Source organism: Labrus mixtus, chromosome 18 (genome assembly GCF_963584025.1).
Source record: "Labrus mixtus chromosome 18, fLabMix1.1, whole genome shotgun sequence".
Classification (NCBI taxonomy): domain Eukaryota; kingdom Metazoa; phylum Chordata; class Actinopteri; order Labriformes; family Labridae; genus Labrus; species Labrus mixtus.
In genome coordinates this window covers 16,584,914-16,611,165 of record NC_083629.1, presented here as the reverse complement: position 1 = coordinate 16,611,165, position 26,252 = coordinate 16,584,914, and the positions used below count along the sequence as shown (strand labels likewise).

General features: G+C 40.2%; 1 protein-coding gene across 1 annotated transcript in view; it reads left to right on the top strand.

Moving 5' to 3' along the window:
• Positions 1 to 26,252, top strand: part of syne2b (spectrin repeat containing, nuclear envelope 2b) — a 136,866-nt gene that overhangs the window by 75,697 nt on the left and 34,917 nt on the right. Inside the window, exons 78-108 of the mRNA XM_061063570.1 lie at positions 903 to 1,076; positions 5,245 to 5,586; positions 8,197 to 8,424; positions 9,576 to 9,698; positions 10,224 to 10,339; positions 10,717 to 10,828; positions 11,060 to 11,194; positions 12,526 to 12,684; positions 12,907 to 13,101; positions 13,424 to 13,528; positions 13,814 to 13,933; positions 14,049 to 14,249; positions 14,334 to 14,507; positions 14,718 to 14,849; positions 16,074 to 16,267; positions 16,560 to 16,683; positions 17,008 to 17,238; positions 18,574 to 18,726; positions 18,936 to 19,112; positions 19,579 to 19,734; positions 19,904 to 20,044; positions 20,220 to 20,390; positions 20,509 to 20,642; positions 20,729 to 20,933; positions 21,791 to 21,973; positions 22,480 to 22,587; positions 23,216 to 23,370; positions 23,635 to 23,782; positions 23,878 to 23,972; positions 24,164 to 24,395; positions 24,849 to 25,043. Of these exons, the coding sequence (XP_060919553.1) occupies positions 903 to 1,076; positions 5,245 to 5,586; positions 8,197 to 8,424; positions 9,576 to 9,698; positions 10,224 to 10,339; positions 10,717 to 10,828; positions 11,060 to 11,194; positions 12,526 to 12,684; positions 12,907 to 13,101; positions 13,424 to 13,528; positions 13,814 to 13,933; positions 14,049 to 14,249; positions 14,334 to 14,507; positions 14,718 to 14,849; positions 16,074 to 16,267; positions 16,560 to 16,683; positions 17,008 to 17,238; positions 18,574 to 18,726; positions 18,936 to 19,112; positions 19,579 to 19,734; positions 19,904 to 20,044; positions 20,220 to 20,390; positions 20,509 to 20,642; positions 20,729 to 20,933; positions 21,791 to 21,973; positions 22,480 to 22,587; positions 23,216 to 23,370; positions 23,635 to 23,782; positions 23,878 to 23,972; positions 24,164 to 24,395; positions 24,849 to 25,043 (5,118 nt within the window). The remainder of the gene's footprint in view (positions 1 to 902; positions 1,077 to 5,244; positions 5,587 to 8,196; positions 8,425 to 9,575; positions 9,699 to 10,223; positions 10,340 to 10,716; positions 10,829 to 11,059; positions 11,195 to 12,525; positions 12,685 to 12,906; positions 13,102 to 13,423; positions 13,529 to 13,813; positions 13,934 to 14,048; positions 14,250 to 14,333; positions 14,508 to 14,717; positions 14,850 to 16,073; positions 16,268 to 16,559; positions 16,684 to 17,007; positions 17,239 to 18,573; positions 18,727 to 18,935; positions 19,113 to 19,578; positions 19,735 to 19,903; positions 20,045 to 20,219; positions 20,391 to 20,508; positions 20,643 to 20,728; positions 20,934 to 21,790; positions 21,974 to 22,479; positions 22,588 to 23,215; positions 23,371 to 23,634; positions 23,783 to 23,877; positions 23,973 to 24,163; positions 24,396 to 24,848; positions 25,044 to 26,252) is intronic.

Here is a 26,252-nt window from a genome sequence, read left to right as displayed (position 1 = left end):
GATGCTCTATAAGTAGATACATCTGTTTAATATAAAGACACTGGCATTTCTTTTGTATTTTCAAAATGAATACGATTTGACAGAGGCCGACATTTGTTCTAAAAGCTGACGCTGTAAAATGATGCAACATGTCACAGAGTTGTGATTTCAATACATGTGAGTGAAGGTGTTTTTTTATTTTATTTGTGTGACGAAGTGTTTAAAAAGAAGGAGAAAAAAAACGTACCCAAGTGCTTTGTTTTTATTCATAATTCAGCATTTGGCAGTTAAGAACAAACACTGCAGGATGGAAAAAACAACTTGACTATTTAAATCATGTATTCATACATAAATCAAGTACAAACCCAGTAGCATATCATTTTGCGTTGGCACATCAGCACTCAGAGTTTTCTTAAGATTTTCTTTCTCAGCTAAGAACAAATCACAGAAAATAAAACTCTGGTGAATGTCAGAATCTTCTTAAAAAATGTCTACGTTTGTGAGTTTGAAGATCAGATGTCCCTTTAAGAACGTTTGGTGGATGAGGCCCGGTGAGTTTATCTGCTGTTTATTGGGTACAAAAATATACAATATCAACACCTTTATCACGCTATTCATCGGAATTGTAGGTGCTTGTGGTTATTTCTTATACTATTGATGCCAGTTGTCATAGTTTTGGAATCGTTGGATATGAAGAACTAATCCCATTTAAGAAGTACCAATAAGAGACATACTTATAGTTTTACAATAGAACAGGTTAACAAGATATTATAACAAAACCTTGTCAATAACATCCCTTAATATTAGTCTGTAACCGAGTGTGTCAGTAACTGTGTGATTTGTCATCCTGTGGTGGACTAAATGATCTGTGTATGTAACTGACTGACCTGACTGATCTTCTAACCCTGCTCATGTTTCTTCAGGATGTTGAGACCCCCTCTGACAGCGCAGAAGCAAGTTCATCTGAAGCTTTATCAAAACCCGTGGGCACAGTCAGAACTCAGTCGCTGCCCGAGAGCATGGTAAACACAACCGCAACCACAACAATAAAAGTCTCCAAAGCCGAGTCTGCGTCCCAGCAGAAATGTGTAGTCTCCTAGATCTAGAGCTTGTCCGACTAGAACCTTGTTCTTCCTCTTGAACCAAGCTTTGAACTTCTAGCTTCTTCTAGAGCAGTGTGCAAAATCAAGCCTTCCACTTCTTCTAGAATTAGCCATGAACTTGTTTTTTCTAGATCCCTTTGAGCCATAATCATGGCCATCCCAATCTCTTCTTAACCCTACTTTAGACCAACCCTAAAACTTCTCCAGAATCAGACCAGATTTTAAAGCATTATGTATAACCTGATGGCACTCCTCTGCTCTAGAAAGACACAAGTCTAAAGCTCAGTCTTTCTAGAAACATTCATTATTCTCGTACCAAACTCTAGAACACCCGTTTCTTCAACAGCCTATTCTAGGTCTACCAGTCTTTTTACTATATCCAATCAAAGGATACCAATATTTGAAATTCTCCAGTTATTGTCTTGATTGGATGGACCATAATATCTATTCCAAAAATAAGTCCAGACTTGAAGGCTTCATCCAAATCTTTGAGGTCAAGCCTTGGAACCCGAAAGGTACTTATTTTTTTAGAACACTGGAACCCCAACAAGTTTTCCAGATCAAAGTATATGGCCATTGCAGACTCCCAACACTCACTTCAAGAGCTCTGTATGTCGTGTAAAGCCAACTGAGCTTTTGTGTGAGTCTAGAACCAGTGATCTTGTAACCCGACTAGATCTCAGAACAACTCTAGAATCAAACATAGAACACAAGTTTAATCTATAGTCTGTTCTAGATCTTTGAATTCTAGATCTGACTTTTTATCTTCTAGTCTCCTCCAGAATCCAATCTTAAAATATGGCTTTCGTAAAAATCTTGTACAACATTATCAGGACTTTTCATAGAACCTTTTATTTGGGGGGGAACCAGACTTATGAGACTCTTCTTCTAGAGCGAAAACCTAAAGCTCCCAATATCTCCTACATTCATAATAGAACGAATCATCCTCTAGAATCTAGTCTTCGTTTGATGTCTCTCTTTAGAATCTTGTAGAACAAGGCCTAGATCGTGCTTTTGACTCTTTTCTAGATGACTTTTCCAACAACCAAACACACTTACAGTATCTTCATTTTAGAATCTAGAAAGCTTTTCCCAGTTAGAACAAATTCTAGACCTCCGTGTTTTTTTCATCTTCTAGAAAGCGCCTCATTTTCATCCCTCAGTGCATTTACATGGCAGATAAATTCCAGGTATTGGCTTCTGACATTTAAGAGTTTGGGATATTTTTGTTTACATTTGACGTTTGATTTCTAATCAGTGTTTCGTATTGAGTTATGGAGAGTAAAGTTGAGGATGGGACTGAGTCCTTAAATCAGATGTGTGCCATATACATGTCCCTTAAACAAGTATTTGTGTGTTTACATGAAGGAATACTGAGCTCGCCTATCCTCAGAGTAATTCTGCTTATTCTTTGACAAGTCCTAACCACTGAGATGTGTGATTCGAGATGACTCAGAACATTTTTTTGAGACTATGTGAGAAGTGGTTGGCAGGGTGACGGGAACTCTTTCACCACAAAGTTGCGAGCAGACAGTATAGTATAGATAGTATTTAGCATGTGAGGTGGATGGTTTTTTTAACATTCTGCTCTGAAATAAGCTTTTGCATGGACCTTGAATCTGATTGGTTACGATGTTTTTATAAAAGGCAGAAAGAAATGTACTTATAGGCATATTCTGTGAACCAAGTTTTTTTATGTATCGTATATGAAATAGCAATTGAAAATAGTTAATCTCCTTGGATTGTTGACTCTTCATGTGTTGTCTGAGCTTTTGCCAACAAAATCAGAGTCTAACTGTTCAAATAAACTCTTGTTTGCTTGCTTATATGCATCTGCAATTTGTATTTCCATGAGCTGAACATTATAATGAACTGTTGGAGATTTTATAATTCAGAAAGTACCTTTATAAAGATGAATGTTGACCATGAAAATGCACTGGTTTGACATGAATACTGATTAACACACTGCTGTGGGCAGGTGAAAACCACTTAACTCCAAATCAGGTATCACTTTAGTATTAACATATTATAAGTACTCAAATCATCAAAAATGATGATACTATGTTTCATTTACTCATTTACGGCTTCAGTATTTCATCGAAAAACAGTAACAGCGCCAGACAAGGTGCCAGATTATTTTTTGGAGGTTTAAGGGTTTCACCTGGAAGCAGCAGTACTGAGATGTCTTACATTACATGGCATGTTCTGTATACTTGTACCTTTTTCCATTTTTTTCCCCTTCCATTCTGTCTACATATCCAAACAAGAGCACAAATACAAATAAAGACACATCAGTGATCCACTCCTCCGTCTCTCTTTCTCTGTGTCAGGAGCTCATGAAGGGACAGAGGGGGGGTGGACCCACAGGGGATGAAGACACACACACACACACACACACACACACACACACACACACACACACAGTACATAAACAGAACACACACACACATACATGCATACCTACTGGCTGCATAAAGGTCAATTACTCATTCACTCTTCACCCAGACGAACATTCATTTACAAATATGGAGGAAATCTGAGGTTTTATTCTTGTAAGATCAGAAAGCAGTGTGGTAGGCAGCAGTGGAGATTTGTCACGACAAACACTTGAAATAAGTCCCGGTCCCCTTAAAACACAAACAGCTTTAGCCCTCAAACAGAAAATTGCTGTGCTAGTTATCCCGCACATACGAAAGCCTGTGTTGCCCCTTGTAAGTAAAATCCTGCTGCCCTGCTAAAAGCATGATGCACACAAAAAAAGAAAGCCCCGTCCTCCTCCTAACCCTCTAACCGTGCAGGAGTGGATGCAGAGTCGAGGCCTGGTTGCACAAAAGTAACACACTGATGCACTGAATTGAGAAAACTGATGTCTAATTACAAGATAAACATCTACAAAATGGTTTTGAGATTGATAATAAATTTAATCTATTCCCTCAGAATGCCAAATTCGTTTCCATGCATTTACCATTAGTGCTATTTTTAACCAATGTTTGCACTTACAGTTGTAAATGTACGCTTATCGAGCCCACGATGTATCAGGAGGACCACAGTCAAATATATATATATACATTTCAATTGTCTTAATGTGTTTTCAAATTCCAATTTGAATTCAACTCTACACATCACAATACGTTAAAAAAGTACCAAAAGAGGAACAGCAGTCATTTTCATTCTCTTTCATAGATGCCCATTTTCCTTCCGCTCAGTCCAATCCCATCACATACACCCTTACTGTGAGCAGATAAATAGTGTTTCACAAGGGCTAGCTGCAGGGATGGGGTGGAACTATTCAAAGTCCCGCAGATAAACCTTGTAGTTTTTACTTCCAAATTTTAACACCATGTTGTGTCCTCTTTGCTCAGTTCTTTCTGTGCCCTCTAAGCACACACAGGTGGGACCACTTCATTTTTAGACCATTATCCAGTGCTTGAAGTCACAAAATTGTACATTTTAGTCGCAATGTAAGTCATCAAAATGTACATCATTCTGTCATTGTGCTTCCTTAGTATGTAGAACTGTATAATAGTTGACTCAAACTATAACTTATTCAGGACCTTGCATTAAAAAAAGAGGGTTTTGTGCAGTTGACATCAAAGCTGGATGCCATTCAATGCAGGTTTTGTTGACTCTTGGTGTTCACCTCTTTTTAAGCCTGCTTTAAATCCTCTACAAGAAAAAATTGGAGTTTGAACTTGCCCATTTCAAAATTCTGTTTACTTTAAAGAGGAGGACAAAATAGTAAAGAAAAATAGTAATAGGAAAAGAACTCCTATAGATTAACTCCTTTAAGGGTAGAAGACCAGATGATTGACAGCTAACAAGCTGTAACAGTTTTAGGAAGAAGTAGGCCAGTGTTTCTGTGTTTACTGCTTACTCAGCTCGTCTGTCCAGGTTCTCTGTCTCAGCTCCACCCCTGCAGCCTGAGGCCTCTTTTCTTTCTCCCTGTCATTCTCTGTCCTGTGATAAAGCGTCGCTGTCACTGGAGCCTTGACGTCGCTCCAGGAAGTGGTTTCTGCCACAGGTGGGTGGAGCAGAGAGAGAAAGACAAGAGAGCGAGGGAAAGATAGAGAGAGATATAGAACCAGGCAGGGGGAAGAGACTGAAAGTGGTTTTGTTAGAAGAAGAATGAGGGGCCAGTGTTACCTGTTAAGATCAATATTAGAGCTACAACCTGCTCAGGTGGAGTCTAATTAAAGCTACAGAGAGCTCAGGTCAGCTCCCTCTCCTCCCTATTTCCTCTCAACCTGCGACCCTGGAGCAGAGAGGTTCAGCTGGGTGTGTTGTGTTTGTGTCCCAGGCCCTGGAGGAGCCCCCAAGACCTGGGCCCCGCCCCGCTGAAGGTGTCCTCAATGCATGCCTGGGGAGGGTCGGTCAGCTGGAGCTGTGGCTGCAGAAAGCCCAGTGGAGCCTGGTAGCTGCAGGACCTGCTGCTGCTTCTGCTTCTGCTGGTGGTGGATCAACGACTATGCCGGATAGCTTGGAGCAGCAACTCCTCACCTGCGAGGTAAGCTCCGCCCCCACCATGGGGTATACCTGGGTCACTCCCAGGGTTTACAGGGACAAGTTAGTCTAGATATGTACAGTATGCTAGACCTAGAGGAAATAGATTTTTGATTATGAAAATGTTTAGATATCTAGGTTACAGAAAACTTTTCTTACAACTTTATTTTTTTTTTAACTTTCAAAGCATGCGAAAAGAATCTGTTATGAAAACGGTTGAGTCTCAGACACATGTGCCTCTGCTTTCCTAAAATGTTTTACCTTTTTTTCACTTATTTTCTTACATTATTATATGCATTGTGTTCATTTTACAGAGCAAAACATTCTTGTGAGGGGGAAGTGGCCTTGTCAAACTGTTGCAACAGTGTCAAAAGACCACAAAAATACTAATGACAGCTCTAGACCAGAAGTTCCTAAAAAGTATGTTTACAGTGGTGTCAACATACTCCTGTAGCTGTTTATTATGTCTCCCATCTCCTATTGGTTTAGAGAGAAAAAATTATCTTTTTTACTGTGCAGTTTCAGTTTTGCATGGAACACAGTAAAACGTACACCTATTGTATGGTTAGCAAAAAAACAAAATAATGAAGCTTAATCAACAAGAGCTACATTAAAGAGGAGAGGATAGTTGAGCTCATGGTTCGCCTGACAGAGAAACTACAAAATCAAAGCTCAAATGTATGTTTTCATTTTGTCATGGAATCAATAACATCAATAAATAAATGGCAGATGCACTGATTCAGAGTTAAGTCATGAACAAAGAACTTAAACTAGTTTAAAAACCAGCATATACACTCTGAGATCATAGTAATTCCTCTCGGGCGGCTGTGGCTCAGTTTGTAGTCGGCCGTCTCTCAACCAGAAGGTTGGGGGTTCGATCCCCAGCTCATGTTGCAGCCACATGCCTGATGTGTCCCTTTGGCAAGACACTTAACCCCAAATTGATCCTCATGGGACTCTTTACATAGCAGCCTCTGCCACCAGGGTGTGAATGGATAGGTGTGAAAAATCGTTTTGACTAGTCAGAAGACCAGAAAAGAGCAATCCAAGCTCAAGCCTGTTTACCGTTTACCATCGGTCTGGTCAGCTAAAAATATTCACAGTCAGAGGCCTACAAATGACTTTACAGGAACTCAAGTTACTCCTTGTCACTTCAGGTGCAAACTATGATCCCGGAATAGTGTCAAAAATTGTATTTTTCCTTTGTAAACCTTGTAACATCTTCTTGGATCATGACCGATGTAAAGTTAAAAAGTACATGATGTTTCCCCTCATGCTTCTTTGCTGCTGTCTGGCTAAGATCTTTCGTAGTATAATATTGTTTTTAAGTGAAAGTTATAACTACTAAAGACATTTAATGGCATATATTATAAGTCATGATTTATCTGTATTCTTTACCTGACAAACCTTGTATTTTAGCAGTGAAATAAATACAAACAGCCACTGTTAGCGCGCTTTAAAATACATTAAGTAAATAACTTCAGGTGCATATTATTTCATTTTAATAATGTCTCAATATGTGCATTAAATATCAGCCCTGTATTAACCCTTTATTAAACAGAGCTATGTTAAGAGTCTGACTTGTTGTCAGGTCACAACCCTCTCATCTGAGTCTCAGTGATCAGAGTTCATCAACTGTCCCCTGCTGTGTTTTATCACCTCTGCGGTCGGCTTTATTGTCTGAACATATCGTCACTGTTCATTCAAACCAGGAGGAGAAAGTGAAAGAAGGATTGACTCACTAAACACACTCATAACTTTCAAACTTGTCAAGTTTAAATTGTATTACTTTTGTTCATTGGCTGAGTCATCACTCTTCCTGAAATGGTCCACAGTAATGCTTTAGTTACATGGATTGTATCAACTGTATTAACTGTGTAAACTTTCAAGTTGTTGAACCAATGAACCCGACCTGAATGCCAGCTGCAGGTATTTGCATTGAGGGTGGTGTGCAAACTGGAAAGTCAGAAATCATGTCATTAAGAGCCGTGGTGTCACTAACACATGTGCACCCTGAAAACCAAGCATACACATGAAGTCAGGCTGCGAAAGAAAGAAGCAGCTACAGTGGACACTCTGCATCATAGAGCCGTTTTTTTTTCACAAATAACACATTTTTGTTTTTGTTTTTACAAGTTTTTAAAATTAGATTTTGGTCAAATACTTACAAATGATTTAAGCATTTGACGGTTGGTGATCTGAATGATTCTGTTATGAAAGCTCTCAGTCATAAGGGTCCTGCCCTTTCTTTATTATGTCTCAATTCAAAGCTTTAGCCGATATTTTCCTTTCATGATTCACTTTACTGACACAGAGAGTAACCTGAGCCTTCATTAAAGTTTCAGAGGCTACACACATCCCACAGTCAGGTCACATTTGAATGAAGCTTTGAGGACAAACAAACAGCCACTGATAGCATCTATTGTTCCATTCAAATGCACTGAGGAGGAGCCTTAGTCACGGCACAGATGTAAATGTAACTTATATCAGAATATGTGCTGATTCTGACCTCAGTAAATAACATAAATCGCTCAAAGAAAATGAACGTGGATATTCACAAGTTATTTTTAAATGTCTAATTGTTTGACAAAAGTGTGTGTTTCTTGACGTTCAGGAGATGTTCCTGGAGATCGAGCAGAAGATCGCCGGTCTCTCAGCGACTGACTCGCCCTCCGACCAGCAGCAGGAGGAACTGGGAGCTGTGGGGCCTCAGCAGGAAGCAGCTGAACTTCTCTCATCCAAGCTGGAGCTGCTGAAGGCAAACCTGGTCTGTTTCCAACAGCTGCTGCAGGAACGACAGGGAGAGGAGAGAGTCACTGCTCACAAAGAGCCGCAGGAACAGGTACATGACTGGATCGTAGTTTAAAGCTACTGTGAGGAGTTTTCATCTGGTTATAAAACAGACTGACATTAATACAGTTGTGTATATATGACCTGCAAAATTAAAACAGACCGCTAGTATCAAGATGAATGATTTCTATAAAGTTATTTTTTAAACCTGTAATGCTGCCACAGGGTAGGCTAGGTGTAAGACAAGGTGATTAACAATATGCTGAATAGAAAGCTAGTATTACATTTTCCACAGCAACAGTGAAAGAGACGAGAGACGAGAGAGAAGAAAGCACTACTTGTCACTTGTCAGAAAACACTTGTGCATTTACAGGACAAGATAAGCGAAAAGACGTACCTCTCCTGTCCACAGGGGGTGCCAAAATCAACAAAAATTGAAAGTAATTCACAGGAGCTTTAAACAGGAGAAAATACATTTTGTAGTTAAAGGGTCAAATCAAGCAGCCATTTGACAGCAAACATAAACAACCTGGTACAAAAAATACATGTACAGGGGATTTTGTTTTTACATCTCGTCCATATTGATTTCATGAAGGATAAGAGTTGTGCATAATTAGTTGGGCTGATCAGAGTGCAAACATGTTGTAGCTGTTTGTTAGGAGACTTTAGGGCCCTAACTTTTTTACCCCCTTGTGTTGTATATTAGTTTTGGATGAGCTTACCTATGAAATGATCTTCCTTTCCAATGTAAAGGTCCAAATCCTAAAGTTATATATTATATATATTATATATATTAAGATGAGGGTTTGGAAACTGTTTCAGTGACTGAAAATAGATCAGACACTACACATGTTGTAAAGTTGCTCCCTGATAATTATTAACTAGTTTGCAAATAAACCATTACAGACTAACAAGCAGCTGGTTAAAGGCTTCCTCCTGAGAACCAAAACAATAGAATTGTTGACTTCAACTACAGGGCTGCACAATGAATTTGAATTTGATCAATTTACCAATAGAAACATTTGCAATAAATACATCACAAAAGTTTGGATATAGAATATTACAAAACATTCATATACCTTAGAAAGAAAACATATTTTAATATCATTATTTTTCCAATATTGTTCAGACCTTACTTGAACTGTTTCATCACGCCAATGATGATAGCCCTCTTCTGTTTCTTCTTCAACTCTTTCTCCTCAGAAGTCAGAACGCCAGTCAGAGCGCCCCCTGGAGTCCAAGTTAAAGCGCAGCAGCAGCGTTCAGGAGATCTTCTCCTCACCGAAAAACAAACTCCTGAGACAGGGCAGCCTGCAGCAGCAGAAGGTACACGTGTCCACTAACTGCTCATGATGCAGATTATAATGGACAGCTTGAAGTGAAAAGAAAAATCCTTTTCTGTGAGGATCATGCATCACTAAAAGATCAATTTGACTACAAAAGTACAGGTTTGCTCTTTATCCTTTGTAACATTAGTGTGGTGCCAGAATAGCACACTGATATGCATGGCAGACACACCCAGCTGAGCCCCACCCTGTCACACAGCACTGTCAGGTTAAGACCTAGATCCAACACCAGCGACAACACCCTAAACTTGTTCAATGACAATCTTTACTGTTAGGACACTCATAGTATTCAAGTTTGGGGAGCATGTCTACTTTCATGTATGCCAGTGCCTCAATAATCTTGCATAAACACCAGCCAAGAGGGCTCTTGTCTTAGGGGAAATGAGCAGGAAATGTGTGCATTATGACAACGTAATGTATCCAAAATATAATTTGTTGCGTTGACGCTGTTGCAGAAAAAGACTTTCATGTAACGTTCTTGTGGCTGTTGCTATTTGTTGAGCAGGAGTTGGAGCAGGAGCTGACAGAACAGAGAGGACTTACCCGGGCCATCGCCAGGCAGGGCAGCAGAGGCCGCCTCTACAGCCAGGAAACAGAGGAACACAGCCCTCTGTCACCACGGTAACATCAATACTTTGAGGATATTCGTTTCAGTTTGAATTATTCTTCAGTTTTTTGTTTTTTTTGCTTTCATATCCTACCATTTTTGTTATTTTTTTCTCTTAATGTAAGCGTCATTTTGGACTGCATTGCTGTGTAAAAATTCAAATGTAAATAAAGTTAGAATTACTTTTTAAGATCTTTTTCTCATAGTTTTTTTTTCTTGGTCATCCTGTCCCTTTTATTGATAGGACAGGAGACGATAGACAGGAAATGTTAGGAGGTGAGAGTGGGGGATGACACGCAGCAACGTGCCGAGGTCTGATTTGAACCCACGCATTCAAGGAAGGAAGAAAAAAAACAGATGTTAATTTTCAGCCTCTTTTCTCTCCCTGCAGGCGGCCTCCTGCTGAGCCTGATGTGAACGAGGACCCTGCTCAGAAGAAGTGGGCTTGCCTTCGCAGCCGGCTGCTGGCTGTGGAGGAGAGCTTTCTGCTTCCTCCCTCTGAGGTAAGACCTTCATCGTGATGCCTGAAGTGCTTGATTATCACTCTCCTAACACAAGAAAGAAAAGAAAAATGGTTGTTCTCGCCACGCTTGGTTATCACCTCCTTTGAGCAGAATGCACTTTGTTGTCTCTTTGGTGTTTTGGGGCCTCCTGCAGGGCCTGATTGGACTCATGTTCGTTTCAGAGTCTCTCTAGCTTCTTTACTCTCTCTCTCTCTCTCTCTTCTTCTGAAGGTGTCAGACTCATATGTGAGGCGTGGTGATGGAACAGCAGGACGTATGATTGGCACACAAGCACTGAAAGAGCTTCAAACTCACATCAGCCATCTCAGAGACCTGGGACACACAGCCACAGAGCGTCTGAGTCAGGTGTGGGATCTTTATCACGTTTATCAAAAATCAGTCACATGATAGGCTGGAGGCGAAAAGCTGCTTTAATGTATACATTTAGGACAGTGATACTCAACCCGAGGCTCTCGAGCCACATGTGGCTCATTTGGGACTAGTTGTGGCTCTTTTAGGTCCTACTTGGAGAAAGAAATCCAAAGTAATTATTTTAAATTCATGTCACTGTGTTTCCAACACATCTTTTAGGAAAGAACGAGGTTTTTGTGGCTCTTGCAGAAATATTTTTTGGTCAATGTGGTTCTTAGGTCTAACAAGGCTGAGTACCACTGATTTAGTAGTATCGTTTTTCAACATATCAAACCTTTATATCTACCCAACCTAACACTACATATTAAAGATGCACCCACTTATCAGTCCCAATACAATAACCATAAAAACACTGATTATAAATCAGATACATATACCAATACTGAAACATGTATTTAAACTGCACAGATACAGAAACCCCCAATCATATATATTACAATATTCATTACCACACCATGTATACCATGTATATACTCAACCTGTACACAGAGTGATATCTACACTAATACCAGTACTGACACTGATACCACTTTGGATATATATATATCTTCTGATACTAATTACTATACCTGACACCAATACAGCTACAGATACAGTGGCTGTGAGCAGAGACCAGGAACAGATCTGATATCAGTGTTTCATTGATAAATTGTAAACTGGGATAATATAATCTGACATAGAAACATTGTTTTCCGAAATGTGTAAACTAAAATGTAAAAACTTCACAGATATTGTACGTAGCTGCAGAACTTGTTGGCATAAGTGTCAAATACCCTCAAAGCTGAGATTTCTAGCTCCATGCAGGCTCCCTCCTTCTTCCAGGGATGCATTGCCATATCGTAGGAAGCACACAGAGATGTAAGGAGTAATTGAAATTCAATAAATTACTCCCCCCCTCCGGTTGAGTGAATATCAGACCAACAATGGATAAAGGCAAATAGAGTGTTTTTGCTCTTTGATTAATCTGTTCTCACAGTAATGTAAGAATGACATATTCCGTTTGTCTACTGAAGGATTAAACAAGTTTTGCTGCTTGCATCTAAGCATCAATAACAAAAAGAAAACAGCGGAGTCAAGTATTCAAATTCCTGTCATTCTGTGATCTAATTAATCACAAAAGTGAGGAAGGATTGTCAGTCTGAGTTTTCACTGATGAAGAGGTTTGGTGCCTCAACAAAATGACAACAAACTTAATGACAAGACTCTTGCATAAAACAAATTTGCCTTGTTTTTTTACATGATTTAAATAACCTTTCTGACCACAGGCCTCCCATGAGGACGGTTCCTATCAGACTCTGGATGAGGGTTTGTTTCATGTTCTGCACGGCGCCTCCCTGTTGCTGTCCTCCATCAATAACCTACTGCTCTCACCTGCTGGGATGACACCAGAGGAAGACACACAGCTGAGGCTTTTGCAGCTGCAGGTGGGACTTTTATTTCAAATTGAGGGTTTTTCACATAATAAACCAGCTAAGAGTTGCATTGCTGCCAACTTTTGATCTGTTATGTGATGAGGAGCAGATTTGACTCATTTTAAAATCATTTTTAACCAAAGAGCCTTTCCATACCATCTGTTCATTCATGATTGTAGCATCACTGGGTATTCACATGAACATTTAATGCTTATAGAATGCTTTTTTTTTCAGAGTCTGTCTACAGAGATGGAAACCCTTGGAAATGAGCTGGCCTCTCAGGGACCAAAAGTGGCCTGTGCCCTTGGTTCAGAGTGTGTTCAGAAGTGTGTAGATGATGTGTGCAGAGTTCTTCCCGTGGTTCAGGCTGCACTGAGCTGCAGCGAGAAGCAGCTCAGAAAGCTGCAGGAGGAAACTGCAAAGCAACAGGTCAGATATTGCACAAGTAGAAACATGAACACACTGAACTAAGAAGTAGAATCACAGTCTTTCTGTATTTGTTTTCATCTGTATGAATTGTCTTTTGTCATTGTTTCACTACTAAACTATAACTCACATCCTTTACATAATGAATATCTTATATCTATACCTACTGTATATCTTATCCCTATCTAATCTAACATATTGCAATAATCATAAATGTAAACCTTTAAATCTTTAAATTGCAGTTTTTATAACCTCTCCCTGTGTATTTGAAATAAAAAAAACGTTGTTGTTTTACTGAAGAAGCAGTGTTTTGTTTGACCAACAGATACAACTAAATGAGTTGCATGCAGCCTTCACCTCTAACCAGACAACTGTACACCAAAACATTAATGCATTTAATGGAACCTTGGACCCTAACAATCAACTACAGGTACTGTTTTCTTATAAAGACTTTTAAGACAGAAATGCAGTCAGTAGCTACTCTCCATGCAGCAGCTACTCTATCAGAAATTGCATACATTATGTTGCATGTGATAGTAAACTTAATACCTTTGGCGGTTAGTCTGCTGAAATAGGATGTCACCTCACACAGATATGATGGGTTTTGTTCAATGTTTTTATGGATGCCCAGAGCAGTGTTGATAGACTTCACGTTTTCTTGAGTGATAGTTTGGAATTTGCGTTTTTATTTGTGAAACGTGTTTTTATTTCGCAGACTGTGGCTCAGATGCAGGAGTCTCTGCAGCAGCAGGTGGAGCAGGTGAGCTCCCTGCTTGAGGTGGCTGACCGACACAACCTGGCTGCACCTCAAATCCAGCAGGCCAAGCGGCTGCAGGTATCCTAGCTGCTTTTTGTCATATCTGTGTCAGGTGTTAATGTTTGTTAATACTTGGCAAAGTGTGCTTTCTCAATCTTAATTAAAGATTAAATGTCTCTCCTTCTATGTGCAGGGTGAGCTGGACAGATCTCTGGGCGGTGTTCGCTCCTGCTGTGATGAGCTGAAGAGCAGCGTGGAGCTGCAGCAGCAGTATGAGCGCCTGGTCCACAGCCTGGAGGAGCTCATCGCTTTGGGCTCTGAACGCCTCTCACAGCAGCCTGACACAGAGCTGCACAACAGAGCTCAGCTCCAGCAGCAGCTCGGCAGTCATACAGTCAGTACAGAGGCAATACTGTTAGGAGTTAATTGTTAACTGAAAATATGAAGCTTAAAATGTTTCAACCCTTTGTACTGTCAGAAATTCTTCCAGTTCCTGGGCCATCATTTTAGGACCCTGCAGTACCTGACCTGGAGAATACCTGAGAGCGGCCTCCAGAGGTGGGAGGCTGTAGTGATGGGCCTGCAGGATGAGGTGACTCGACTTCAGCAGAACGGACTGGAAAGAGGGACCAGGATGCAGGAAACATTACAGGTTGTGCATTTTATTCATATGCAGAATCAATAAGAATGAAATAGAACAATAAAACATGCATATGAAAAAATTACAGTGTCAGAAAAGTTACAATACAGAAGTAACTATAGAGGAATCAAGTACATGAAATAATTGTAATGTGCTTTAAAGTTCTTCAATCTTAATCATGAGACAGGTGGAGTTACACAGCATTTTTTCCGTCTATCTCAGATGTGGTCTCAGTGGGAGGAGGACAGAGCCTGGTCAGACTCCCTGCTAAGAGGGATTGAGACTTCTCTTCCGAAATTGCTCGCTGGGGCTGATTCTGAGGAGCAGGTATCAGAGAAGCTCTCTGTATTCCAGGTATTTTTTTTTTATTAATACACATGCTCTCCCTTAACATCAGTACATAATACTTATTAAGAGCTCTTTTTACAATATTCCATTCTGTTCATTTGGAGACTGTTGGGCGTGCTCTCCATGTTGTGCTCTTTGCACGACACTCATGACCTAATTGGTTCAATTAAATACAAGCGAATAGGTTGTTTTCTGTAGGAGCACATGATGTTCCTTGGCTTTGATGTGAGTTATTAGCTGAGCGGAGACCTCCAACTAGAATTCATTTAAGTACATATTCCCTGTTGCTCTTCCGTGGAATTCGAAATGTGTCTCTTATTTATCTGAAATGGACTCTCAAGAAGGGGGCATTGAGTGATAGAGGCTCTTATAGAAGACACACAAGGTCTCAGGTGCCCTGAGTTCAGTCTTAGCTTGTTTCAAATTACCAGGCTCATCATTCATGAGCTTAACTATCATTTAAATCATGTAAGCTGTAATTGATTACAATGATAATGTGGAGAATATTCTTTTTTTTTTTTTTTTTTTTTTACATTTGCACTCTTATTTGGACAAATACATGGAGTCTGTGAAGTAAATTGATTGCTGGAAGTGATTACTCCCAGTTGTTATCAACCAAAAATAGATACCGGTACAACCAGAAACTATACTTTGACTTTTAACAATTACTATATGTTTTAGCAATGCTGTATATGTACAGATTATGCAATAAAGATTTTTTTTTAAATAGCTGATAAGTGCAGGTTATTTAGTTTACAGTTGCTAAAAAGTGTATTTTTGAACATTTGGCAAAGCTATGCTAGCTTTTTTTTCTCCTAGCTACCAATTATCATGCTAGGCTTAACCAAATACATAAACATGAGTCATCTATCTCTCATTTAGAAGTTCCATAATTCAATTTTTGCTTTGCCCTGTTTATTGTCAAGTAGAAAGAAGTCATACATTTGCTAAATATAAAACTGGTAGTATTAGCAAGCTAACTGGTAAGCGTTTGTAGGCTAGCATGCAGTTACAGACTTCAGAAGCAGGCTTTTCAATAAAAAGCTGTTTTAGTGGCTGATATGTAACTTTGACATTTTAGAAATGTGTTTGTGCTTGTTGGTTATCTGTAGTGATTGTACAACTGTTAAGTTTTCATTGTCTTTCTGTCACTGTGTGAAATCATATAAAATTTCACTCCCGGTGTCTCTTGTGGAAGAGAGGATTATACGACTTTTGTCTTTCTTACAGGAGCAGCGACTCGTTCTGGATGCAAACAAAGCACGTTTGAGTCAGATGCTGGAGAAGGGGACCTGGCTGCATGAGGTGGGCTGCAGAGGAGTTGAAGCGTCCACCAGGAAGCTGGACTCACGCTGGAAAGCGTTGCAGAAGAGGGTGGAGCATGAACGCATCGACGTAGACAGAAAAAGGAAGCTGAGGAACAGGTAGGAGATGAGAAAGAGAGACAAACAGGGAACTCCAAACAACTAAAGTTGTGCTTATTAAGAATTTTACGTAGGAAACATCTTTATTGAAATGTTTAAATTAAATTATTTTCCATATCATTGACTGATGGAAAGTTGTTTTCCTTTCCTCTTATAGTGTTGTTTTTTAAGTTAATGGGTTAAAAAGCATCCATAAAAATTTACGATGTAATTTGCTTTAAATGATTCAGATGAAACCTGTTTTCTGTTATGTTAATCACAATTTTCCTATTTCCCATTTAAAAAAAAACAGGTTTCTTCGAGACTCTGCTGCACTGGCTGAATGGATGGGCGGGGCCAGAGGCATGATTGACACATTTTCAGCCAATGAGGAGATGGATGTTGAACAGAGGCGGGACTATTACCTGCAGTTTATGGTGAGTGATTGTTGATGAGTTGGCGATTCAGGGAAGAGGTTTTTGATTGGGCAGGAGAAGTCGTCTGTTGGATGAACTCAAGATTTGTTTTCATAGCCAAATGTGAAAGGAAGTGGCAGCAGTGTGGGAGTCTTACACCGCCTCTGCAGTTTGTAAGACATGTTCCAGTGAATACATCAAATCTTGTTGCTTATTTGAAAAACAGACACAATAAATCACAAAGAACTAATAAAAAAAAGATCTTTATTGGATTGGCAAAGGGCTAAAATGTTATTTCAAACATTGGTATTAGTATCAGTATAAATATGGGAATCTTTTTTTTAGGCTTTGACCAAAGAGTTGGAGGCCAAATCTGGACTGAAGGTGGCTGTGATCGGTGCTGGAACACGGCTGGTCAATCTGAGGGAAACAGATGAAGGCTCAGATAGAAATCCAGAGGACAGAGAGACTACAGACCAAGATCTGTGCTCCATCCAATCCCAGCTCAGACAGATAGAGCTGGACTGGTCCAGTCTGCTGGCGGATGTTCCTGTCACCCAACAAGCTCTTCATAAGGTTAGGAGAGCCCTCTATGTAGTTAGGCATAATAACATATGACGGTATGTGGTTTCTTTTGTATGTTCAAGGTGACTTTGCCTTCAGGGCAGACACAAGTTTTTCTTTTTTTTTTTTAATATCACCCCAACTTGGTGGTTGGGTTGCCTTAGAAACTGCTCAAGCATTTTGACCACAAGATTCTTAAACCAGTGGCTTTGTCCAATAAGATAAAAACTTGCTAAAGTTTTGGTATTCCCTCCCATTTGATTTATGCTTTACACTTTGCCTTAGTGCTCATCTTTCAAAATGATAGCTGCTAACATGATCGATTAGGGAGTTTGACAGCGTGAAATTATACCTGGTACAAATCAGCATGCAGGGGATGTCATTGTGTGTAAGATAACACTTGATTATCCATTTCATCACATCACATCACATCACATCACATCACACATAAAAGACAGAACGTAAAAACAGTATGAGTTATATGAAAGAAATCACAGTATGAAATCACAGTGCAGGAGTGGGTACATAAATAATGTAGGGAGAGTGCTCACAGTCCATGTGCAGCCCAGATCAGAGAGTTAGTGGAAATTAGTGGGGTGGGGTGCGGCCTGCATGTTTTTATGCTAATGTTAGAATATCACTGAAAGCAACAGCTTCTGTAGCATACTGTAATGCACATACATGTTTAGTTTTCATTGTGTGGCTTTTATTTATGATTATTGAGATGCCACCATGCATGCGTTGAAGTCTCTGTTTCCATATAGTATATGAAAATAGTAGGTAAAAGGAGTTTAAAAAAAAATGTGATTGAAATGTTTTTTGAACCTAAATGTGCTTCCCCAGGGCCAAAAATACAGTACAGAGCAGTTAAAAGATTTCTAAAACCACACACCACGCTCCCTGTCACCAATTAGTTTTGAACATCCCCACCGTGCAGCACAAAGCCATCCTGAGGACTCTTCTCGTCCTCATTGGTGTGAAGCCATTCTCTCCTCCAGCTGTCAGTCTGTCAGTCTGTCTGGATCTTTCCTCTACTCACATCTTCTTGTTGTTCCTTCCTCCATGCACTACCCCCACCTTTCAGTCCTCTCTTCCTATCCCTATCTCCCCTTTCTCTTTTTGTGTCCCATCTCTTCTTCCTGCTGTTTTTGTTATTTTCTGTTTCCTAGTTTTTCCCCCCTCCCTCTACTTCTTTTTGCTTCCTTGTAAGAGTTTAGAAGTTTATTTTATTTTACTTTTCCAATAAAAGCAGTATGCTCGTACTATACTTTATGTTTTGCACAAATAAACAAGCCAAGACAAACTACAGCAAAGACTTAATGACAGTCATCCCCTGCTTCTCCTCAGCAATGGATGAAGACGTTGAGCCAGCAGGGGGCGCTGCTGGAGCTGCAGTCCTGGCTGGAAGCTGCTGAGTGCCGGCTGGAGGAGCATCGCCGCAGAATAAACCAAACCTCCTCACTCAACACTGATCTGAGTCAGCTGCTGAAGTACTGCAAGGTAGAAAAAGATGATTGGCTACTTCAAACAGTCATTAAAAAATCATAATTACTTGAGATTTAAAAAAAAAAATGTTTTTAAGGGGAATAATAATCAGGTCTTTGCAAAAGTGCAGTCCTGAGGCCTTGGTAGAAGTTTATCTCATTGACTGACTCTCTCTCTCTCTCTCTCTCTCTCTCTCTCTCCATCAATTACATTTCATTTTGTAGGAATGTCAAGCAGAGATGTCAGCCCATCAGGCCACCCTGGACTTTGTAAACCCGCCTTTACAAACATGCATCACTGAAGAGGGCCAGAGGGGGCGCTATGTGCACAACCACTTTGCAGATGAGCAGGGTCGTCTCAACCATCGGTGGCTCAGTTTGAAGGAAACGCTCAACTCTCAGGTCAGAAGACAAAACAAAGAAATGTGACCAAACAATTCCAAGTCAAAGTCAGCTTACTGGTTTTTTATGTAACTTAAAACTGTATGACATCATCAGTAAATGACTCACCTTCTATATAACACACCTAGTCCTTGTTAGCTTAAAGAGGAGCGTGAGGTTATTGTTGAATGTATACATTTCTTTTTTTAATGTATAAACTACCAGTTTTCATCTGAAAGCTCTGTTCTGGCCATCAAGGCTTGGATTTGAATTCTAGCACACACAATTTGTATTTTCTCCAGTGTAGTGTATACAGAGTACTTAATTTCCATGTTCGTGATTTAATACATTATTACACAAAAAAAAGTCAACAAGATACTTCTAATATATTATCATAAGTTTTGTCCAACATGTCATTTTCTTTTCTTCTCTTATTCATATTTATAAATCATGGCCCTGACCTGCTGTGGTGGTTTGTGGTGTTCAGATTGCAGAGGTGGAGCAGGAGCTGAGGAGCAGAGTGGAGCGGGAGGCTCGGCTGCAGCAGATCAACAGCTGGATCGCAGATCAGAACCTCTGGATCCAGTCTGCTCAGACACCCAGCAGCAGGACCGATCTGCAGAGGAGCATCAACACCTGCCAGGTCAGACGTCACATCTGTACTGCAACATCTGCACTGCAACATCTGTATCAAAGAAAAGAACACTTGATAAAAAAGTATCATATTACAGTCTAGGCAAGTCATGTACCAGGAGGGCTTCTGCAAAAAAAAGCCACACATTTTCATCTCCTTGTTTTTTCTGTATTTTAAGGATCTTGAGGACGAGATCAGACAGAAGTCTGAGGCGCTTCATGAGTTAAGAGACAAACTTGATGGAGGAGTTCAAAGCTGCTGTGATTTTATCTCTCAGATTGAGAAATCCATTCAGCACTGTGCAGCTCTCATGCAACAGGTAAATAACACTTGTAGAGTTTAGAAGTGAAATCTGTTGTTAGTGTACTCGGCTGTATGAAATATGCAATTTCCTCTACTCAAACTTTGCGAAGCTGTTGTTGATGTTTTTGGATTGAATGCACCTTTATTTTTTTCTCGTATTGGATCATCTTGTCTGTTTTTTTTTTTAACAGAAGAACTCTATGAAACAGAAGTTGACTGATGCTCAGCGGCTGTGGGATTTTGCGGAGAAGCAACTCAATCAGATGACGCTGAAAGCAGTGAGGACGTCTCAGACTCTTGAATATCACAGCAGCCCTCAGCTCTGCCTGCAGGCACACAGAGATGTCCATGAGAAGCTTCAGGTATATTTAATCGACCTTATAACCTTAAACTGTTGGCTTGAATGTGTGAAGAGCATGTGAAAAAAACGTTCTGGTTCATATGTGCTGATGATAAAGGCTTTACATGTTGTGTTGGAAGGTTCTTCATGAGGAGACAGAAGCTTCCACAGCACAATGGGACGAACTGAATCAAACTGTTTCCTCCCTCAAAGACGTCATAAATCCTCCTGCCGCCATCTTTCTCACTGAACGGCTAGACACAAAGAGAGACAGGTGAGACAGAGTACATGTAGAAAAACAACCACCTTTGAACACCACCTTTGAATCAATAAACAAATAATCCCCCTCCTGTCCTGCAGTTGGTCTGTGGTGTCTGGAGAGCTGGACCAGAAGCTGCAGAGGAGTGGAAGAGTCCTGCAGGCCTGGGAGCTCTATGCTCGGCTGGCTGCATCTTTCTCCCAGCGGCTGCAGACGCTGCAGAGTGAAGAAAAATCAGCGCTAAGAGGGGCGTCGACAGATGATAACACAGCGGAGAAGGTCACTATGACGATACAAAATGTTCAGGTGAGGGAAAAAACTAAGAATGGTGAGACTGGAAGAAGCATAAAGTAGGATTATTACTGAATGTATTTTTGTATATTCAATCAATCAATTAAACAATCTTTATTTAAGACTTTATTTAAAAAGGACAGCAGGATTCATAGAATTCTACAAAACACAATGAAAGCCCATACTTCGAATACAGTATGTGAAATATGTATGAAATAACTCCCATCTTCAAAAAGAGGTACCGGTACCAATGGTACGATCAGCACTATATCTGATGTTGGACAGGACCATGATGATTTTATTCTCAGAGGTATTAAGTCTGCATTTAAAATTAAGCCCAAGATTTCTCAAGACAGCTTGGAGATTATTAACTCGTGAAGTTACAAACATTAAACATGGCTCTGCACCATCTAGGTCTCTTTAGTAATATCCTCAAAGCATCATTATAAGCAGCATTACATGGAGTCTGCTAGCTTGTTTCCTTAATAAGCATTGGTTTTAAATGATTGGTTAAGAATTTCTCCATAACCAAATAAGTTTATGCAAACATTTTCTGAAGCAGAATTCTTCAGTAGAGTAAAGTTTTTATACTTAATGGTAACTCAACCTTTCTTTCCTAACAGCTTCAACGTTTTTCAGTGTGTCAAGTTTGAGCATGAATTTCTTTTAAGCTCGAAATAGTACCTGTGTCCTCCTTTCTTAATTTGCCCACAACGCATATTTAAATAAGACAATTCCATTATTTTTCAGTTTTAAAAGGATGGAAGTTGTGATAAAAATAGAAATGATATCTTAACTTTTACCGCACGCTATAACAACTCTCCAATCCTCTTTGATATTCTATTAATCCCGTGTCTGTGTTTGTTCCTCAGAGTCTACAGCAGAGGACAATTAGTCTGCAGTCCGACCTGGAGGGGGTGCTGGAGGCTTCCAAGGACTTGATTGGCCGCCTGGAACCTTCAGCTGCCGCTCTGGTCCAATCAGAGAGCAGGTTGTTGTCACGAGGTGTCCAGCAGCTCGCCCTCAGCCTGACAGGGAAGCTGGGTCAGCTGCAGGTAAGACTTTGTGAATGAATTACTCTCTTTGAGGGATTAAGCAAAGTCACACTGGACTGCATCTATTCAGGGTTAAATAAAGAAATGCATAAAATGATACTTGAAGGAATTGCATATGTAGGCATATTTTTGACATGAGCCATCAGGTAAACAGACTCAGCTGCTGGAAGAGTCCCTGTAGTAAATTACTTTTTAATGCACATAAATGTCTTTGATTGCTCTTTATCTATTTTAAATTGCAAAAGACAGTTAGAAGCTCATTTAACATTATTTTAGGCCATTGTTGTCGTTGTACATTTGTGATTTGTAAGTGCAAAATCCCATTCCAAGTATTATTTATTGTTATTTTAAAGCATTTGGTACATATTTTCAGACATATATTTTGGCTTGTTTCGAGTGTACTGCTTTTCTTTTCTCCAACCTGCCAACTAGTTGCACTAATTGTCAGTGACCTATAAATTAACAACACATATGGCTGTGTGTGTGTGTGTCCTGTTTGCTTGTAGGAGGAGCTTGACAGACTGCAGGAGTTCGGACACGCACTGGAGTCACTGGAGAGCAAACTGGAGCTTTGGCAGCAGCGTCTGCAGGATGTGGCTCAGACAGCAGACCAGGTGAGACCGCATGAATGGACTTTATGACTGACTGTGCCGTGCTGCTTCTTCCAGAGTAAACCAAAGAACAAGAGACTTTATAAAGAACTAATGATGTTAGAATTGTTACTTTGTTTAATATACCATATCTTTAAGTTTCTTTCTTTTGACAAATTGGCAAAAGAGGTGTGTCAACCCTTTTTGGAGTCTTGTTACATATGAGAAATGTCATATTCATACTATATTCGGATAAACGAGTCATGATTTCTGTCCATATTTTAAGCTTAACTGGAACTTCAAATTTCCACTTTAAAGACTTCTTGTCTTAATTGGTGTAGTAGTAAAACTTGGAAAGTTCACAAGCTTCAAATTTAAAAAAATGAACCTTGTTGGAAGACTTATCAAATGTTTTATTTTAATCAATTGCAGAATTATACAAGTTCTTGAAATTGATAGAAATGTATCTTCAAGGACGATCAAGGACACTTAAAACAGTTACAAATACAGAGCAATGAGCCATGATAATACAAAGAAGCAGAAAAATACAGTAACATAGGACTAAATAGGGATGTAGCCCTTTGATAGTGATTTCATGTGTACAGTTGTTGTGATCCCCTTTTGATCTGCGATGCCACCATATGTTTCTCAGTCTGGCCTCCTGGAGCTGAGCGGTCTGTCTGCTGACCTGGATGTGCTGAATGAGCTGAGCCGCAGCCTGACGCTCGGCGACGCCGCAGCACGCCGCCTGCAACGCCTCAACCACTGCTGGGCTGACGCCTCCGCCAGAGCTGAGGAGGCGTGCAGGTGAGACACAGAGATCTGTACAGGAATACAGAAGCGACACATATCACAATATACTGCACTTTTATATTCCATGAAATGAATAGGTTAGTACACTCCTACTTTAACTACCTTAGGTTTTTATGAAATGTTCAACAAAATAGTTCAATATTTAAAGAGCTGAAACCAGTTCATATACATTCAATAAATGCACTGCCACATGAAGCAAACATTTCAGAGGTGGTTGATTCTCAAACAGTGTTTTTTTGATATTGTTGCACTCCTCAGTGAGCTGCAGAACGAGGCACTGAAGCGTCAGCGCTTCGAGCAGAAGTGTGAGAGCTGGATGTCTTTCCTGCAGAGGATGGAGGACAGTCTGGCTGTAGACGTGGCCGGCTCCTACATGGGCCTCAGACAGCAGCTCTGTACACACAAGGTATCATTGACGATTGACAAACTAGCTGATTATCAACAAAAAAACAAACAAACATGCAAAACAACATTTAATCCTGATCTGCTCTGGTATTTCAGCATTTTCAGGCGGAGCTGTCGATCGGTCACCAAATCCTTCATTCAGTTATCACTGAAGCTCTTCATCTGCTGCAGAAAGGAGAGGTAGAGGACAGGTAAGAAGACTGAAAAGAAAAACATTTTAGTTGCGCAGTTTTTCCGTTTTTTTTTTTACAAAATACGGCATTGATCTGATCTTGTTAACGTATAGCACAAGTTTCTTTCGTGTAGTAGTGCCATTTGTGCCATTGTGCATAAAAAAAATCAAAAAAAATCTGAATAACATTTGACTGTGATGTGAATCTAGGAGTGACTTCATCCTGAAGCTCGCCCAGCTCAGGGAGCACTGGCAGGGCGCCGTGCAGCGGGCCGACCAGCGGCGCTCACTGGTGGAGGGCCTGGTGAAGCACTGGCACCTTTACAGCCGCAGCCTCAAGAAGCTGCAGAAGTTCCTGTCTGACACACAGACCCTCCTGCCCCCCGCCGGACCTGCCCGCTGCAGCCTGCAACAGCTGAGACGATCCCTCCAGGACCTCCAGGTGAGAAATATTGGAATTCTTTACATACAGTGAGACATTTACATTTGGTTATGTGCAGTACAGGGAATTTGTACCTTACCATCAGCAGGTACAGTGCGTGATGAGATGTTGTTTCGACTCTGTCACTGATTTAAAAAAAATGCAGTTAAGATCTCAACATACACTGAAATTGTTGTTGATTCTGACTCATACCAGAAGAGTAAATACTGCCTGAGGGCTGATAGGAAGTTTAAGGAAGAGATACCACTGCTGCTGATTACATTTACATTAAGAAGGTAATAAGGAGATAGCGAGGAAGAGATTGGATTTGAATTGATTGACGATACATTCAACAAACAGCAGCTCCTCAATATAAGGTTCCAGTAAGGCTTTCACTGCACAGATCACACACCAGCTCATTCTTTAGCTGTATTCCTCATCTCTGACCTTTTCTACCGCCTGCTTCCTCCTCAGCACACGGAGCTGTTGTTCCAGAGGTATCAGTCCAGTTTCATCCACACCCTGGAGGTCGGCCGGCAGCTCTTCTCCATGGGGAATGAGGAGACCCAGACTCAGCTGCAGTCAGATCTGGGAACCCTGCAGGAGGAGTGGGACAACCTCCACAGCCTGCTGGGTCGGAGGATGGACCTCACCGAGGCTATCATCAAGGTACCTGTCGTATTATTGTAACTCTGAAGTGGTGCTTTCAGGAACATCGTGCATGTGTTTCGTCATGTTTGAGATCTCATCTCCAATGGTCCCAGATGATGAAGTTTGTTGATTTATAGTTATTGCATAAGTTTTGACTGACCTTATTTAGATCTGGTATGGACTCACACAAGTTCAAGACAAGATCCTTGTCTTGAACTTGACCTAGAATCAAATGAATGGTCCATTGTACAATCAAAAATGATTTTCTAAGTTTTCCTGCTTTTCTCTGCTTTATTTCACTGCAAATTTTATGTTTTGACTGTTAGTTAGACGAGACAAGCTAAGTGTAGACATCTCTCTGGCCTCTAGGCAACTCTGGTTGGCTCATTTTTCCTAGTTTATGACGTTTCATGGTCAAATCAATCATATTATCATCTGAAAAATACAAGTTATATAAATACATTTCCGGCAATGAAAAGTGTCTTTATTTACAGCACTAGTTCCATTTACAAAATCACATGTTGGTTATCTTTTGGATCTGAGGGTTTTTTAACCGTCTGTTTTCTATAGTTTGGAACTCATCTGGATTTGAAAACAAAGGTTCAGGTTTTGGGCCGACTGTAGCCTTGAATCTGTTTTATGTATTTGTGAATCTATATGTTTCTTAGAGAGAGATGTTTCTTCAAAACAGTGCAAGATTTCAACCATCTAATTGGAAAAATTGTTCATAATGAATCAGAAATCGAAATAATCGTCAGTCCCTCGCTTAGTCCCTTTTTTTATCACCACCTTCTGTAACCAATCAATAGCTTTAAATTTAGGATTTGTTCCAACAGAAAAGACATCATTAATTATTCAAAGAATGTATATAAATACATATACAGCATCATCTATCCATACGTCGTGTCAGTTTGATGTAGCATTGGTTCCCAACCTGGGGTCCAGGTCCCCCTAAGGGGGGCGGCAAAGATCTCTGGTAGAGTGCAAGTTTTTGTCTGCCCTGAGGCTGTCAAAGTTAGATTTGCAAATAAAATCATAACTACACACATAATGGAACACTGGATATTCAACCAGTCAGATTCAGATTCAGTAACCCTTGTAACAAGTCTCAAAGTGAACCTCTTTTGTTGGTTCATGTTTTATTTGATCAGAGTATGAATCCTCTCAGTCGGAGGTTCAGTTTCATGAAACTCGCCCAGTTGCATTCAGTCAATTGAATCTGAGGGT